General features: G+C 36.2%; 2 protein-coding genes across 2 annotated transcripts in view; one reads left to right on the top strand and one right to left on the bottom strand.

The window, feature by feature from the left end:
- TNKS (tankyrase) overlaps window positions 1-13,997 on the top strand; it is a 155,141-nt gene that overhangs the window by 98,127 nt on the left and 43,017 nt on the right. The window contains exons 6-11 of the mRNA XM_043454621.1: window positions 1,188-1,282; window positions 2,730-2,796; window positions 3,085-3,271; window positions 7,108-7,229; window positions 8,726-8,817; window positions 8,910-8,988. Of these exons, the coding sequence (XP_043310556.1) occupies window positions 1,188-1,282; window positions 2,730-2,796; window positions 3,085-3,271; window positions 7,108-7,229; window positions 8,726-8,817; window positions 8,910-8,988 (642 nt within the window). The remainder of the gene's footprint in view (window positions 1-1,187; window positions 1,283-2,729; window positions 2,797-3,084; window positions 3,272-7,107; window positions 7,230-8,725; window positions 8,818-8,909; window positions 8,989-13,997) is intronic.
- LOC122432599 (60S acidic ribosomal protein P1-like) lies at window positions 9,603-10,087 on the bottom strand. Its single transcript, XM_043454622.1, has one exon. It carries the CDS (start codon window positions 9,988-9,990, stop codon window positions 9,685-9,687), a length of 306 nt encoding a protein of 101 aa, XP_043310557.1. The 5' UTR covers window positions 9,991-10,087; the 3' UTR covers window positions 9,603-9,684.

Raw genomic sequence — 13,997 nt, forward strand, 5'->3', positions numbered from 1 at the left:
AGTAATAGGTAATACAGTATTTAGTAATTCTTTTGTATCTTGACAAAATATGTGAAGAAAATAAAATGAAAATCTTTTAAAATCCCAAGGCATATAAGAAACCATTGCAGTATTTAAACTTAAAGTGAATGAGTAGAGGTAGGGAAATTGCTATAATTGTGGAGAAACTTTTAATTAAAATAATGTTATTTGTGATTTTTTTTAAAGGTAAGAAGTTTGATTATTTTTCATTATCATATATGTGATCAGAGAACCTTTTGATAATGAGTCAAATTAAAATGTGACAAATTTGTTGAAGAGAAACCTTATTTTCCTCTTGTATTTATACTGCATATAAATTAAATACCATCTTGGCATATTTCATTGTATCTAAGGTAGGAAATTAGTTTTGACCAATTGCTAGCAGCAGTCTGGTGGGATGAATAGAGTCCATTGTCCTTTTTTTTTTTTTTCCACTAGAATTTCCTCAGATATTCTTTAGAGATGTTTTTCAGCTTTTCCTGTTTAGGAGGAATTCTAAGAGCTAGCTCTTTATAATAGAATTGGGATTTAAAAGTTAGAATTTGAAAGGTGGACAGGACATAAGTAGGATAAAGAAGAATATTTCCAGTTATGAGGAATATGAACTCTGACATGTCTTCCCAGAACAGTTGGGATGGTCCTTGATGTAAAGAAACTAAGAAATAGTGTAGAGTAGATAGAGTAGGGCATGATAACTGAAGGCCTTGAAAAAAACCACTAGGAGAAATAGGTGAATGGCATGAAGTTAGGGGGCTTCCCTGGTGGTTCAGTGGTAAAGAGTCCTCCTGCCAATGCAGGAGATGCAGATTCAATCCTTGAGTCTGAAAGATCCCCTAGAGAAGGAAATGGTAACACACTCCAGTATCCTTGCCTGGGAAATCCCATGGACAGAAGAACCTGGCGGGCTACAGTCGGGGTTGCAAAAAAATCAGACATGACTTAGTGACTATAAACAGCAACAACAACTGAAGTTAGAATGTACTTCTGAGATGAGTGAATTGTCTCCTATCCAATTAAGAAAGATGAATTTGAGCACTTCACCTCAGTATTTTCTGTGTGTGTTAACACTCCCTGCCTTTAAAGAAATACAGATTAAATGCCAAAATGAGAATTATTTACCTTTATTTTACCTGATTATTTTACCTTTGTTTCTTTCTCTTTTCTAGTCAACTCCTTTACATCTAGCAGCAGGCTACAACCGAGTTCGGATCGTGCAGCTTCTCCTCCAACATGGTGCTGACGTGCATGCAAAAGACAAAGGGTGTGTGAATCTGCTTATTGTGGATGGTTTCACTAACAGGTCATTTATTACACTTGGTGTTCAACATCTGATACACCAGAGTTGTTGAGCACTGGGCAAAGTCTTACATCCCATTGTTTTACAGCTTGTACAGCATTTTGAGAATGTTCACAGTGATTTGACTTATTTTTATATTCCTACTAATTAAGGATTTGTCTCATAACAATTTCCCAAATCAGTTTAATTTTACTGTCTTCTATTATTTGCAGTTAAAATTTGTTTCTCTCAATTCCAATTACTATTTTTCAACTCTTAAGTTGTACTTCAGAAAGATAGATGAATCAAAAATTCTTATAACCCAGTAATATGACTGTTCTATTTATCAGGTATGAAAGGATCATCTTTTATTAATAAGCTAAAATCTTAAGTATACAGTATTTTAATTTTTTTCCTGATGAAATCTTGACCATCTAAACTGAGAAAACCTTAAAGGTCCTTATGAAGATTGATGTGAAAGAGAGGTGTCTGGGAATCAAAAAAAGCAGTATGTCATTTATTGTATAAACAGGTGAATTTTGGAAAACTTTGTACCAGTTTCCTAGCTTATTTCCAGGGACATGGGAATTGGGTCTGTTAACCTATACATTGGGCTAACACTTCTCCTTATGCCACTTTAAGATCTAAAAGATAATTACCTGACTGCCCATGTGATGTAGATTCCTACTACAGTCGTGATGGGTAGCGTAAAGGACAGCCCCAGAGAAGACTGTCTTTCACTTTGCCCCTCTCCACAGCAGGAAACAGAGACAAGAGAGAGCTCGGTATTTGAGACCGTTCTCAGAAGGGGAGTCTGTCATTTCAAATCCGCTCTTTTCCGTGCTCTGTTTTCTCTCTCGCCTGCCCCATTCTCGGTGCCATCTGTACATGGTGTTCCCATAGTACAGGGGCACACCTGCCTGATCCTCTTGTACACCCCTGTAATCCGTGTGCATGTCTGAAAGCAAATGGGTGAACCGTAGGTGAGTCCTCAAGAGAAGTATACCCCCAAAAGAGGGTCCTTGATTTGTGCACAATGACATTTGGATATGCAAGCTCTAATAATTTGGATATTCAGTTCTTATGTTGGAAATCACCATGAAAGTGAAATAATATGGTAGGAATATTTCAGTTCACTATCAGTTAACATTTATTTTCTGTAAATACTTAACATATAAAGCATGCAGTTTGAATTAGTACATGCACTTCTACCTTTACTTAAATGCTTTTCTACTTGGTGCTTTAATGATTGACATAACATAACTAACAAAAGGTTGGACGTTAGTTATGCTTTGTATCCTCTTATTACTTTAAAATATTTTGAATATAATTGTATTGGAATTGGTTAGATTCTTGTTTCTCAGCATTTCTTGGATGAATGACTCTAAGTTGTTGGACATTACAGTGTCTCAGTTTGCTTTTTTCCATTTAGTGGACTTGTGCCTCTTCATAATGCGTGTTCATATGGACACTATGAAGTCACAGAACTGCTACTAAAGGTAAGAAAAATTAAAGATATTGAATATTATTTGCCTTTAATTTGTCATGAGTCTTCATGGGGGTTTTTTACCAAGCTTTTTAAAAGAGCAAAATATATATTTTTTTAATATTCACTGTTGCCTTGAAATGTTTAAAGTATTCAGCTTATTTTAAACTGTATTTTAAATGCTGAAATTAAAACAATTGTTGACATTTCAGAGTTATAACTGAAATTTACAGTAAAATCAGTGTTTTATTTGATTCAGTGAAATGATTCCTGACCAGTAACTTTTCTTTTCTCAATTCAGCATGGAGCTTGTGTTAATGCTATGGATCTGTGGCAGTTTACCCCGCTTCATGAGGCTGCTTCCAAGAATCGCGTAGAGGTCTGCTCTTTGTTACTTAGCCATGGTGCCGATCCTACTTTAGTCAACTGCCATGGCAAAAGTGCAGTGGACATGGCTCCAACTCCTGAGCTCCGGGAAAGATTGACTTGTATGTGTTTCTATCCTAAAATCAACACTGCTTGTTGTAAATTGGAATATCTTTTTGTTATTAGGGCTGATGTTTTGTCCAGCTTAGATAATGACCTTGTCTTCTTGTAGGCAACTAGTTATTCTCTTTTCTGATTCTTTTCTCTATGAATTCTGCAGGAATCTTATATATGTACACTATATTTATTTTGTGTTTATTCAAGCTTAATTCTAATTTATGTGTTCAGGCTCTCTTTTTTAAAGACTGGAGGATGAGTTCATCAGTAACCATTTATTGAATATTTACCATATGCCAGAAACTGGAAAGGTAGATGTGTACAAACCAGAAAAAAATCTCTGAGCTCACAGGGCTTATGTTCTTGTGCTGTTAGTAATAACAGATGCTGTAGAACATCGTGGAATGCTCCCTGTTTCCCAAACCCTGCAAGTTGCACAGTCATGTTTTTATCTGTGTTGCAGCCCAAGCACAATCACTAGTCCAAATTTAAGTAAGATAATTTTTACGACTTGGTTGAAGTAATTTTCTCAGATACATCTTACTTATATTTACATATGCATGTTTTTTACAAACTTTTGTTTTAGAATAGTTTTAGATTTAGAAAACTTCCCAAATTAATACAGAAAGTTCTCATATGTCTCATACCCAGTTTCCCCCCATAAACATAGTAATATGGTACACTTGTCACAATAATGGACCAGTACCAATGCATTATTAACTGAAGGCTGTACTCTGTTCAGATTTCCTTAGTTTTTACCTGAAGCTCCTTTTCTGCTCCGGGATCCCATTCAGCATTGCTGTTCTGTTGAGTCCCTCAGTCGTGTCTCACTCTTTGCGACCGCTTGGACTGCAGCACAGCAGGCTTCCCGGTCCTTCACAGGGAAGTCCTTTCTCTGCTCCAGGATCCCATTCAGAATACGACATTAAATTTAGTTGTCATATCAAATACTAAGATATATTTAATTCTACCTGTAGGCATTTCAGGTTTAAATTAAAATAGGTGTCACAATACCTAATTTTAAATTTGTCCCACATGTCTTACATGTAGGATGCTAAGAATCAGATAACTGGATTTAAACACCTGAGAAAGCCTTTAAATGATCATTTAAGAAAAAGGCATAGTCAAAATGAAAACATCAGTGAAGTTTAAACAGACTGTAAATTTGTTGATGTTAAAATAGGAAGAATTCCTTGCAATTCTGATCTCGTTTAAATGGAAATTCAAACTTACTTTGGTGCCGGAGCAGATGACATTCACTAGATGAGAGGCCCGCACAGACCAGGTTGTCACTGGGCAGATGTCTTGGCAATGAATCCTTGTGGAAGTGCATTTTTTCTCTCTCCCACTCATATGACTCTTGTCATGTTATCTTCCATATATAGTTTATTTTTCCATGTGATGTTCTGTCTTCTCACTTTAGTTTTAAATTCTTGAAAGATCTTTGGTTTTATTATTCTATCTTCTTAGCACCTGCACAGTGCCTTATTACCTAATAAAAATGTGTGGATGGCGATGGTATTTGGGCTTGTATCTACTTGCCCCCAACCTAGCACAGTAGATTGTGCATGCTGTGTGCCCAGCAGGTTTATTGAATTGAATTTAACTTAAAGTGTATTTATTTTTTAATATCTTTTTCTAATTTATTTCTTTTAGTTTTATACCCCAGACTCGGCTTTATCCCCTGTCACCAATTGACTTTTTTCCTTCCAGTCCTTTTGTAAATACAAGTATTGTTATAAGTTTTTACATTGTATTTCATTGGTCTCTGTATTCCAGTGTAAACATTAAAATTTAACCAAGAATTCTATAGTTTTGTAAAGGAAAAAGTTCCCTGATTAGATTTTGCAGCCTTCTCAGTATCTCCTTAGATAAGATTCTACTAATGAACGAAAGTATTTAACAAAGTTGGAACTTTTCTAACCAGTTCTCATCCTCATGCTTACTGCTTTATGCTAGGCAATCACAGTAACAGACTTCATTTCATACGTACTTTATGCTAGGCAATCACAATAACAGACTTCATTTTAAGAAAATTATACAGGAAACAGAAAACAATATTTTGATCATACCCGTCATTACCACATTTTCTCTGTACATTTCTTCTGCTCGCTCTTGTTTACTTTTTTGTTTGTTTTCATGAAGCCAGATGAACACAATAGTGTGGGTTCTGCACATAACTGGAGTTGAAAATCCTAAAAGTAGCTTTCATTCTTGTTTCAAAAGGCATTTAGAAAGAGAAACCTCTAAGGCATTCTATAAATGTTGAGTTTTCAAGGTAATTAGGATTTCTGAAGTTTCAAAGTCCTATACTTTGAGGAATTTGGCAATGATAAAGTACCACTAAACACACAGTTATACAGAAACGTTTTCCCCCAAACCTGCCATGACTTATTTTATACATATCACCATTCATGCAACAATTATTTATTGGCTACCTACTGTATGCCAAGCACTGTGGTCAGTGATGGGACCACTGTAGCAGATAAGACAGTGCGATAAGCCCTGTGATAGAAGGCTAAAGGCAAGTGCAGACGCTTTTAGAAGAAAGAATCCTAACAGGGAACATTGGAAAGGCTTATCCAGAGGATCTGACCTGAGACCCTGAGCGATGAGTAGTAGTTAATACATGTGTGTGCATGTGTGTGTCTCTGTCTCTCTGTCTTATAAGGGAGAAAAGAAAGTGACAAGGGGCCCTCAAAGGAAAGAGAAAGGCAAAGAGAAAGAGTTCAGTGCTAGGCAGATGCAAAGGCCTGAACATGAGTAGGCCTGGAATTATGTAACATATTATGTCACGTATCATTTATATCTTTTCAGAACAATTTTCAGCTTTTTGTTAACAAGTAGACTTATCAAAATACACTCCAACCTTTTAAAATAAAAAATAAGACTATTTGCGTTTAATAAATAAGGGTAGTGGATTCTTATTCATGTAGTTAATTTAGAACTCCCTTTTAAAAAGTCTTACTTGCTTATATAAATAATATATAACATTAACTGTTCTTTGAAAATTTTTCAGACTCTGGCACTTCCCCCATAAATCAGTTCTCCTCTCCTCTGTGTTAAGATATAATCATTGTTAATATTTTGATGAATATTTCTCTAAATGTATTTTTTATATCATTAGTTATATTTAATTGTGCTGGCAGTAAGGTAGTAGTAATCATACCAAAAAAATGGGTCAACCTTCCCTCTCTCATTTGCTACCTAAATTTTCATTTAAAAATCTATACTTTCATTTAAAAATCTATACTTTCATGTCCAGTATAGAGAAAGCTATCTTTTTGTTTATGAGCTAGGAAGTATTCCAGTGTGTGAAAGTGAAGTCACTCAGTCCTGTCCAATTCTTTGTGACCCCGTGGACTGTAGCCCACCAGCCTCCTCCGTCCATGGGATTCTCCAGGCAAGAATACTGGAGTGGGTTGCCATTTCCTTCTCCAGGGGATCTTCCCGACCCAGGGATCAAACCCAAGTCTCCCACATTGCAGGCAGACGCTTTAACCTGTGAGCCACCAGGGAAGCCTATTCCAGTGTATAAGTGTTCACAAATTACTTAACTGGTTTCTATTTGGTGTACATTTAAGTCACTTGATTTAAAACTTTGCTGGAGTGAGTATCTTTGTATGTATATTTGTATGTGAACACTAAGTAGAAAATAGTCTTATTTCAGAAATTTTCATTAACCTACACCCTCCTCCTTTGCACTTTTATCATTGTTTTGTCATGTTGTGGCTGTTGCTAAAATAGAGGAATATGTAAAATTAATAATTTTCCTACTTTATAATCATGATAATTTTTATAGATTTTAAATATTTATATGTCACCATTATTTCATTAACAGATGAATTTAAAGGTCACTCTTTACTACAAGCAGCCAGAGAAGCAGACCTAGCCAAAGTTAAAAAAACACTTGCTCTGGAAATCATTAATTTCAAACAGCCACAGTCTCATGAAACTGCACTGGTAAGATCTTATTGCTAATCTGTTCCTTGGGTCTGTAACAGTAGTGTAAACTCAAAATGCGATTTTCATTTCAGAAACCTTAAGGTAACTTTAGTATCTAAAGTGCCAGGAATTTGCATTTTAATATTGGTTGCATTGATTTTTAAATTTGGTTCAGAAGATGATTGCTTTCATGGGTGAGAGAAGAGCCATTTGCTCAACTTTAATTTGAAAATTATTTTTACATTTGCCTTTATCCAACCATATTATAACAAACCTACTTTTGTGGCCAATGTGCTTATGAAATACAAAATGTGATTTTTCTCATAGAATATCCCTTTTCTTGTGGTTGCTGGTTGCTAGATAAATATTATATTTGCTTTCTACAGAAGATTAAATTATTTTCAAAGGTACTTGCCTCATCCTTTCGAGCAACTGTAGTCAAAGAACTATTATATTCCTTAATGAAATATAGTAAGACTGGGAAATTTTTTGTTCCAGACTGTACAGATTGTTTTTTTAAACTATTCATCTTCTTTCTGTTATGTACTTTCAGAAAGATGATTCTGTTTTTGTCAGTGATCACTTTTAAGTTTCAGGTATAGGACTGGTTGGATTACACTTTAATCCAGAATTTAAGCATAAGGGATGCCTCTATCACAAACCTCTAAATATGCTTCAGTTAACATTCTTAACTTATATCTGGCACAGAAGGATCAAACTATAGGCAATACCTGCTGAAAATAACATTGTAAGAGTTACCAAACCAAAATAGGCCAACTGTATGCATGCTTAGAATATGGCTCCCATGCAGGGGTTTAGATACATTCAGGCCACACAGTATTATGTCAGGACACACTCAAAGCCACGGAATAAACCTGACCTGCTTTTTAGAGTGTTCATTTTATTCATTAGTACATAGTTTTTAATTTTTAAATTTTAATACAAATATGAAGTGAAGTTGAACACAAAGGTTGTTTGAATAGAGGATAAAACATAAAATTTCCAAGAATACTTCTCCCTCTAAGCTCCTTCAAGTCTGTTACCTTCTTACCTGTCCCTGGGCATATGGACTTATTCTCCAATAGTGTACCTCTCCAATACAATACCTCTTATTCTCCAATAGGAGTACCTCTGGGGAAGAGCTTGAGAAATAACTGACTTTTGTGGCTGACAGCCTACTGAAGGACTGAGTAATTCAGTTATGGATTTTTATAGCTTCGGAGAGGCTGTATTCTGATACCTCAAGTAAACATATACTGGATAATTGCTTATTGGCTAGAGGGAAAGGAATGAAGTCTCTCTGAACGCTCAACTAAGAGCATAGTTTCACCTTGGTTGAAAGGCTTATGTTTCACATCCCCGTGTATTTAGGAGGAGTTTCAGCCGTCTCCATAATGTGAAAATGTATGTTTTGAGACAGTAGTGTTTTAAATAGTCAGCAGGTGCTATTCAGTTCAGAAATCTGCTTTTACACAGAAGTTTATTTTATTCACTGGTTTTTCTTTATTTTACAGCACTGCGCTGTGGCCTCGCTGCATCCCAAACGCAAACAAGTGACAGAATTGTTACTTCGAAAAGGAGCAAATGTTAATGAGAAAAATAAAGAGTAAGTGCAGTCGCAGAAGGCGTTGCTCTGTAGTTAAAGCAAGAATGCAATTCAAGTTAAGAGATGACCTTTTCCTTTTCTCCTCTCCACAGTTTCATGACTCCCCTGCATGTTGCAGCAGAGAGAGCCCACAATGATGTCATGGAGGTTCTCCATAAACACGGAGCAAAGGTAAAAGGCACACACCTGAGATAACGTGCCAGTCCTGGCGCTGAGCAGCCAGCTGCACTTAAAGATTATTCCTCTCCTCTCTGATTCTCCTGAAGAAACTAACCTTATAAAGATGACTGTTAACATGTATCTGAATCCATTGATTCTCCTTTAAAGCTGATTCAAATCTGGTTGCTAATAGACATAATTACTGGTGTTTTATGTTGTACTTTACTGTCATTCTTCTCTAAAGCAAAAGTGTGGTTAGGGTCTTATCATTTGAAATGCATTTCAACTATACATTGTTCTACCTTAATACTGGAATTGATATATTTTGGTAGTCAACATCAGTGATGGCTTATCAGAAAATAATTTATGTAAATGATGGGCAAAATATTGCTACTTACTTTAAAGAATATTTTTTCCTTCAAACCAGTAATGATAATCATTTTTGCACATAACCTCAATATAAAGAAATAAAATTGTAATAACCATTTTTATTGGCATTGTCTGAATGACATCATCTGCAACTCCATAACTCCCATGAACTGCTTTAGGAAATTTTGCTTGAAGGAAGCAAGCTGGTTGTTTTTCAGTGGTACTTGAACGTGAAAATTTTTAAATCCTCAACAGTGTTTTTTTTTTTTTTTAACAGCTCAGCTTTTTATTGAATGTGTTACTAAAGAGGTTTAGTCAAAAAGACCAAAGCCCATGTCATCATACTCTCCAGATTCTTCTCTTTGCTTCTACTTTCCTCTCCTCAGCTGGGGCAGCAGTGGTGGATGAGGCAGAACCTCCTGCTGGTCCAGCTGCCAAAGCAGGTCCGCCAGCCCCCACATTGCAGATGAGGCTCCTGATGTTTACATTGGCCAAAGCCTTTGCAAACAAACCTGGCCAGAAAGGCTCAACATTTACACCGGCTGCTTTAATGAGGGCATTGATCTTATCAACCGTGACCATCACCTCATCGTCATGCAGAATGAAGGCAGAGTAGATGCAAGCGAGCTCCGAGACGGAGGCCATGGTGCGGTGGGTGCTCAGTGGGGCTGCTCGGCACGGTGCTAGTTGCCGGATGAAGTGAGGGCCTCACCCCAAAATGGCCTTAGCTTCCTCGGAAGAACCGAGCACCTTAGCAGCAGCTGAGGAAAGAAAGCAAGAGTGTATATTTTAAAGCAGGAGTCCCCAAAGTAGGATACAGACACTCTATGGCACATACAAGAGGGAGCCTCTGGGTAGAGGGGGGGATATACTAGAATTTTTATTTATTGAAAGAGTAATTTATTAATAACTAGTAATTTATTAAGAACAGAGAAATTAAGATCTACTACTATTTCATACACAGATTGATACTGCCATCAATCTGTGTGTGTGTGTGTGTGTGTGTGTGTGTGTGTGTGTGTGTGTGGTGGGGGGACTGAGTGATACACTCACTCATCTCACATCCAGCACGATGTGACATGTTGCACTTTACATGAGTAGATTTATGGGTATTATTCTAAACGGTAGCATCTTGATAAATACCATTGTTGAAAATCAGAGGAAACAACCATGATGATCTTATAAAAAGGTTTATATGGCTATTTCATAAATGAGGATTTTCAGGAATTGACATACTTAGTTGTTGTACCTTTTTTTTTTTTTAATGAAAGTGAGTGAGTTCAAAATTTGCTTATATTTCTATGGTGACAAATGATTATTACTTGTATGTAGGTACATATTTTTAAAAAGAAACATAATCAGAACCTTAAAGATCAAAGTTACATATTTTAGAGAAATGAATGAGAAAGTAACTGCTTTTAACAAATGAAAGGGGCATTTTAAAGTTTTTTTTTTAATTTGTTAGGTAGTTTTTGAACCTATTAATGACATTTTAATGCAGTACCTTATGATAAGTTTGCAAGAATCAAGGAAGATGCAATTTTACTAGCAGAATTCAATTAAAGCCTTAGCATAATTAGTAAATTACATTAAAAATAAGCATTGTGATTTAGAAGACTTTGCTAACAATGTTCTTTTTCCAGTTGCACCACATATCTATGGGAAATCTAGCTGTAGGGCCAATTATTGAAAATGAATCTAGAATCACACCCTCAAATCTACATCACAGTAAGATGTGATTTTTTAAAAGTCTTTTAATTGAGCCAAATGACATTTTGTATGACTGGTAATTTAAAAATTTTTTAATATTTTATTGTTTCATCTGCTTCCCATCCTTTGTAATTTCTCCTTTTACATAAGTTTTATAATATTCATTATGCATTAGTTTAGCAGTGCTTGGTTATAATTTACAGATAAACATAAATGAATATTGAGAGGGTTCTCAAAACACATTTTTACTCCTGAAGTGCATGATCCAAAAATTATATATCCTTGCTTTAAAAGGACTGTTGATGTTTTTAATTGAAGAGGCAGGATGAACTGGAATGAAAGGAGCAGAGTTCTACAAATTTATTACCTATTTTGAGGGTACAGCCACTGTGTTGTTACATAAATAATGTCTTATTGCTCTATCAAGCAGAAAATAATAAGCTAAGTGGGCTTTCTGCTACTGTTAAGAGCATTGTATGTTTATCATTGACCTATTTTTAAAAATATCTTATGGCATTTATAATGGTCTTGAACAACCATGAATAATGCCCTTCATTTTGGGAAAGTATCTATTTGTTGTCTCCCATGAGTCATTTTATTTCATGAAGATTCAGTGAGAAATAACATTATTTTATATAACCTATCCTAGTCAGCATTACTCTAGGTCTGTGGCTCTAAATCTTTTTCTGCCCTTCATGTTCACAGTACATTCTCATCAATAATGTCGCAATTCATCAGTCAGGCATGTGTATAATTTTAAATGCCCTGCCAGTGTTGTAGAATGACTTTTAGACTAGTATATCTTCCCTAGTCCTCCCACTGCAGTTCAACAAAATTGAGAACTCCTGCTACTGAGCACCTTAAATGGAAAAAAAATTAAGCAGGGTTATGAACGCACAGACACCAATTTCCACCCTCCCATTCATTCATTCCCTGATTCCAAGGCAGACTGCTGTCCCTTAAGGTTGGTTTATCTGGTGACTAGCATTAGTAAAAGCTCACTGTAAAAACACAGTTTAGCTACTGATGGGCCCTAATGTTTGCATGCCTGGTGTTCTTTCTGGGGAACTTGTAGTTTCAATTTGATTTTTGAACAACTCATTGTTTCCATTTGATCTAAAAGCACCTTCCCAACAAGCTGCCCTACCCTTGAATTACGATTCAGCTCTCTTATGCTGCTTCTACCCTTCTGCTGTCTTCACCTCCTCACCATGAACCCAGTTCTTAAGCTAAGACTAGTAAATCAGAAACGGCAGAGGATTTGGTAGGGAGATATAATGCCATTAATTTGTTACTTAAATAGAACTTGGTAATATAAGCCAAAACATTTTTTTGAGTGAAGCTTGGTAATTCAACGTTTAGGTTCATTGTGCATGTTAAATTAAGCATATTGTATACATAACATAAGCAGGTATACTTTTCCATTTGGAATCTTCCGCTTTATAGTATTATGACCTTGGACTTAATTTTCCTGAACCTCTGTTGAGTCATTAGTGATATATGGGTATTAATACCTCCCCTACAAGGGTGACTATTGTTATTTTGTTTTGGTAAAAATTAAATGAGCTTTTATATATTTTGCAAACAAACCATACTTTCTTTAATTAGTAGTAAGTATGAGTGTTGTAATTTTTTCCATATTTGTCTTTCTAAACTTATATATGTATTTCCCCTCTATCTAAATTTTTTATAAGATATATGTGTATAATCACTTTCTAATTTGTTTTGAACCACTAGTTCACCATTGAAATGTAGAATGATAACGATAGTGTGCTGGATACTGTGAGAAATACCAGTTTGGAAGTTAATGCAATTACCAAACTTGAAGCAAATCCTGAATCAGTTTAGTGGCATCAGTAGTGAAGAAGGAAGAGAATGACAAAAGCCATTTGTAAAATACTAAGCTGTATTACTTGGAAGTGAATTGGGTGCTTGAATAGACTTAGAAAATGGTGGTACAATTAAGGAAGCAAGAAAACTATGTGTTGGCAGTGATTTTTGTACTTGGAGTTAATATGATAGGAGGAATAGAAGGACATTAAATAAAACTAGTAGTTGGAAACATAGCACTGGAGTATGATAGAGAGTTCAGGATTAGGAATATGTATTGGGAAGCCCTTGACATAATGATCACACACTGTGGGAATGAGGAAGGTTTCGGGTAGAGAATGTGGAGAGATGAACTGAGAGTCAGGGAAAGAACCTTTGACAATTGCTCATCTTTGTGGAACAATAGTGGGAAGAGGGGGTTTCCCAGGTGGCATAGTGGTAAAGAATCCGCCTGCCACTGCAGGAGACAAAAAAGATGCAGGTTTGATCGCTGCTCGGGAAGATCCCTAAAAAAGGAAATGGCAACCCACTGTTGTATTCTCATCTAAAAAAATTGCGTGGACAGAGGAGCCTGGTGAGCTACAGTACATGGGATCACAAAGAGTTGGACAGGACTAAGCATGCACACACACACACACAGCTTTTAAAGGAGGTATTCCAAAGATATAGAGGTAGAAAATTGTATTAGTTAGGGTTTACACTCAAAGTGGGTAATCTGGGGAATATTTAATAAATTATATACAAAGGTGTGGGCAGGGTTTAGGAAATCCACAGGAATGAGGTAGTACCAGCAGCATGTGGGAGCTATCGTCATCCCTGGGCCTGAAGGGGCACAGAAAGGGGGAGGTAGCTAGAGAATACCACCTGACAGCATCTGAGCCTTTGATAAAGGGTAGATCTCATCCATATTCCTCATTCCGCTCCTTCCCACCAGTCCCCTCCTCATGACCACCCCCTGGCCAAATACAACAAAAAGTTAAAGACAAAAAAGCCATTGCTGTCATCTATACAAATGATTTTCCCAGGACACAAAGGCAGGGTCAAGGATGATATTATGGGTCCAGAAAGGCAAGCAGGCAGTATTCAGCAAAAGGACAGAAAACGAAGGACTA

The sequence above is a fragment of the Cervus canadensis genome, chromosome 31 (assembly GCF_019320065.1).
Source record: "Cervus canadensis isolate Bull #8, Minnesota chromosome 31, ASM1932006v1, whole genome shotgun sequence".
NCBI classification, from domain to species: domain Eukaryota; kingdom Metazoa; phylum Chordata; class Mammalia; order Artiodactyla; family Cervidae; genus Cervus; species Cervus canadensis.

What these genes read in the sequence shown, in the direction of transcription:
- LOC122432599 (XM_043454622.1), bottom strand. Translation starts at nt 9,990, where the DNA reads ATGGCCTCCGTCTCGGAGCTCGCTTGCATCTACTCTGCCTTCATTCTG.